General features: G+C 51.7%; 1 protein-coding gene across 1 annotated transcript in view; it reads left to right on the forward strand.

Moving 5' to 3' along the window:
* Positions 1–1,330: 1,330 nt before the first annotated feature.
* ACER1 (alkaline ceramidase 1) overlaps positions 1,331–3,403 on the forward strand; it is a 25,779-nt gene continuing 23,706 nt past the window's right edge. Inside the window, 1 exon segment of the mRNA XM_007109357.4 lies at positions 1,331–1,423. Coding sequence (XP_007109419.2) covers positions 1,331–1,423 — 93 coding nt within the window.

Here is a 3,403-nt window from a genome sequence, read left to right on the forward strand (position 1 = left end):
TGGGTTGTTTGTTTTTTTGTTATTGAGCTGCATGAGTTGCTTGTAAATTTTGGAGATTAATCCTTTGTCAGTTGCTTCATTTGCAACTATTTTCTCCCATTCTGAGGGTTGTCATTTGGTCTTGTTTATGGCCACACAGCTTAAGAATAGGAGGAACTCAGAATTCAAACTCAGGCCTGTCTGACTCTCAAACCAGAGCTTTCCACAGCCCTGGGAAGCCAGGACTGGGGACCCCAGGCCCAGAACTCCACAGATTCCTCCCCTCAGGGATGCTTTGGTGGAAGCTGGGACACTCTAGGTGTATGAGGTCTTGTGCACCCAAGAGAAATGGCTTCAATCCAGCCTAGCCTTCCGTAACACAGACAGGAAGACTGAGGCCCCCAAAGGAGGTTCTATCACCGAGGATTCCAAGGGAGCTGAGTGGAGTCTGTTGGGGCAGGTGTGCAGCTGTTGGCCGTAATCTGGGAAGCAGCAGCGTGGAGCTTTGGTGATGTCGAGGTAGTAAAACCTAATGGTTAGAAGCTTGGAGTCTGGGGAATTCCCTGGCAGTCCAGTGGTTAGGACTTGGCGCTTTCACTACGGTGGCCCAGGTTCAATCCCTGGTCCGGGAACTAAGATCCTGCAAGCCACACAGTGCAGCCAAAAAAAGTAAAAAGAAAAAGAAAAGAAAAAATTAAAAAAAAAAAAAAAAAAAAAAAAAGAAGTTCAAAGTCTGGAGCCTGCCTGTTTTCACATCTTGGTGTCATCACCTTGCATGCTCTGTGCAGATGACTTTGCTCTCTGCCTCAGTTTGCCCATCTGCAAAGTGGGGATGGCAAAGTACTCATCCCAGTGAGATCATCATCATCATTACTTTATTTTTTTTAATATTTATTTATTTATTTGGCTGCTCTGGGTCTTAGTTGCAGCATGCAGGATCTAGTTCCCTGACCAGGGATGGAACCCAGGCCCCCTGCATTGGGAGAGTGGAGTCTTAACCACTGGACCACCAGGGAGGTCCCCATCACCATTATTTTAAATTACTGTTCCAAAAAACAGTCCCCCTAACTCCCACTCCTAGGGGGGCAGGGAAGGGAGGCCCCCTCCCCACTCACCCCTGCCCTGCCTGGACAGGGCCAACCCCTCTGCTTATGCCCAGGGCAGCGGCTGGCCGCCACCACACCGCAGGCTGTCCTGGTGCCACCAGGGAGCCGTCCAGCAGGTTTTTCCTCTCTGCCTGCTGCGGGGCACCCCACCATCTCTTTCCCGCCTTGGCTGGGCCCGGCCCTCTCTAGGCTCCCGTGCTCCTCTCTGCCAGACGCAGCCAGCGGATTGCAGGCACTGTGTCAGGATGCCCAGCATCTTCGCCTACCAGAGCTCGGAGGTGGACTGGTGTGAGAGCAACTTCCAGCACTTGGAGCTGGTGGCCGAGTTCTACAACACGGTGAGGGACGGGCAGGAGGACTGGTGGGACAGAGTCTCAGCAAACAGGGGTTCAAACCCCAGCTCCTCTACCTCCCCGCTGGGAGATCCTGCTCGAGCAGCCCGCCTCTCTGAGCCTCAGTTTGCTCATCTGTTAGGCAAAGCCTGCCTTCTGGCTTTCATTTATTAGACTGTCTTTATTAGGCGTGAGGCTCTGTGGTAGGTTTTGGAAACGCTGCAGTAACCTGGAAAAGAGCTGCCTCTGCCCTCCCAGAGCAGAGGATACAGGTGCGACTCCAGATGTTCACAACCCAGGATGATGGTGCTGTAATGGGAGGCACACAGGCAGCTTCTGGGAAGCCTAGAGGTAGCTCCTGAGCCTTTGGTGGAGGGGTGGATCATGGAGGGCTTCCTGGAGGAGATGGCTGTGTCTGCCTTGTTCTCAGCTGTATCCCCAGCCCAGGGTGACCCACTCATCCCTGTATGCTGGGACTGTCCTGGTTTTAGCACCAAAAGTCCTGTGTCCCAGGAGACCCTTCAGTTCCAGGCAAAATAGGATGGCTGGTCATCCTTCACCCAGCCCCTGCTACCAGGACCACATTGGAAGGGCTCAAAACTCTTGGATGCCTCAACGGCAATAGCATTTAACCAAAGCTTGAAAGATGCAAGCAACCAAAGACACGTACAGTTATCCTGTGCGGGGTGTTGGAGACACTGTGGTGAATAAGGCAGTGGGCTTGCCTTCCTGGAGCTCCCGGATTGGTGGATAATGAGGCAATGTCCTTTGCTCTGTGCCCTGCACATAGTACGTGCTCAATAAATGGTGAGCATGAATTCACGCAAATAATGGCCTTTATTGAGCACTTACTGTGTGCCAGGCATTGCCCAAAACATTTTGCCTGAAAAAACCTCATTTAATCTTCACCATGACATTGGGAATTAGGCAGCATGTATAGTGTATAGAGTTAGTTAATCCCATTTTCCAGATTAAGAAACAGGCATTCAGGGAGATTGAAGGATATGCCCAGGGTAACCGTGGTACTTAGAGGTGGGATTTGAACTTGGCATATCTGGGAGAGGTGTTTTTTTGGGGGAGGGGAGCTCAGTGCCAGGTTGCCCAGGTTGCTCTGACTCTGTTACCTTTGACCTCACCACCTCCCAGAGCTGGGAGGCAAGAGTTTGAGATTCAAGGGGTCCCTGAGGGTCACCCCAGCTTTTGCTTCTCCTGAGCCAGAGATACCGACCCTTTCTGGTCCTCGGTGGCCTTCCCTATAAAATGGGAGAGGGCTGAATGTGCTGGTGCCTGGAGGCTGAGAAGAGGGTGTGGGGTTCTGGACTCCTCCTCTCTGCGTTCCCTAGCAGTCCCTGCAGTCCAGAAAGTTCCCTGTCCAGCCCACCCCACAGAAGGCACGGAGAGAGGGCTGGCTCAGATGTGGGCTGCTTCCGCATCCATGGGCTCTCATGCAAAATTCCCCTCCATGACATCCTCTTTCAACCTTTTTTTTTTTTTTTTTTCCTGCGCCTCGGGGATTGTGGGATCTTAGTTTCCCCACCAGGGATCGAACCCGGGCCCTGGCAGTGAAAGCGCCAAGTCCTAACCACTGGACCACCAGGGAAGTCCCTTTTAAAATTGGAAACATCATCCTTAGCACATGGACCACACAAAAGCCATAACATCTTCACTAATCTTTGTAGGGCTTAAATAGATGTCAAACTACCAGGCAGCTTTTAATTTTTTAGTTTTAATTTTTAAAATTTATTTTATTTATTTATTTTTGGCTGCATTGGGTCTTTGTTGCTGTGCGCGGGCTTTCTCTAGTTGCAGAGAGGCTCCTCTTCATTGCGGTGCTTGGGCTTCTCATTGTGGTGGCTTCTCTTGTTGCGGAGCACAGGCTCTAGGCTTGCGGGCTCAGTAGTCGTGGTGCATGGGCTTAGTTGCTCCACGGCATGTGGGATCTTCCCGGACCAGGGCTCGAACCCGTGTCCCCTGCATTGGCAGGCG

This window comes from Physeter macrocephalus, chromosome 2, assembly GCF_002837175.3.
Source record: "Physeter macrocephalus isolate SW-GA chromosome 2, ASM283717v5, whole genome shotgun sequence".
In the NCBI taxonomy this organism is placed as follows: Eukaryota; Metazoa; Chordata; class Mammalia; order Artiodactyla; family Physeteridae; genus Physeter; species Physeter macrocephalus.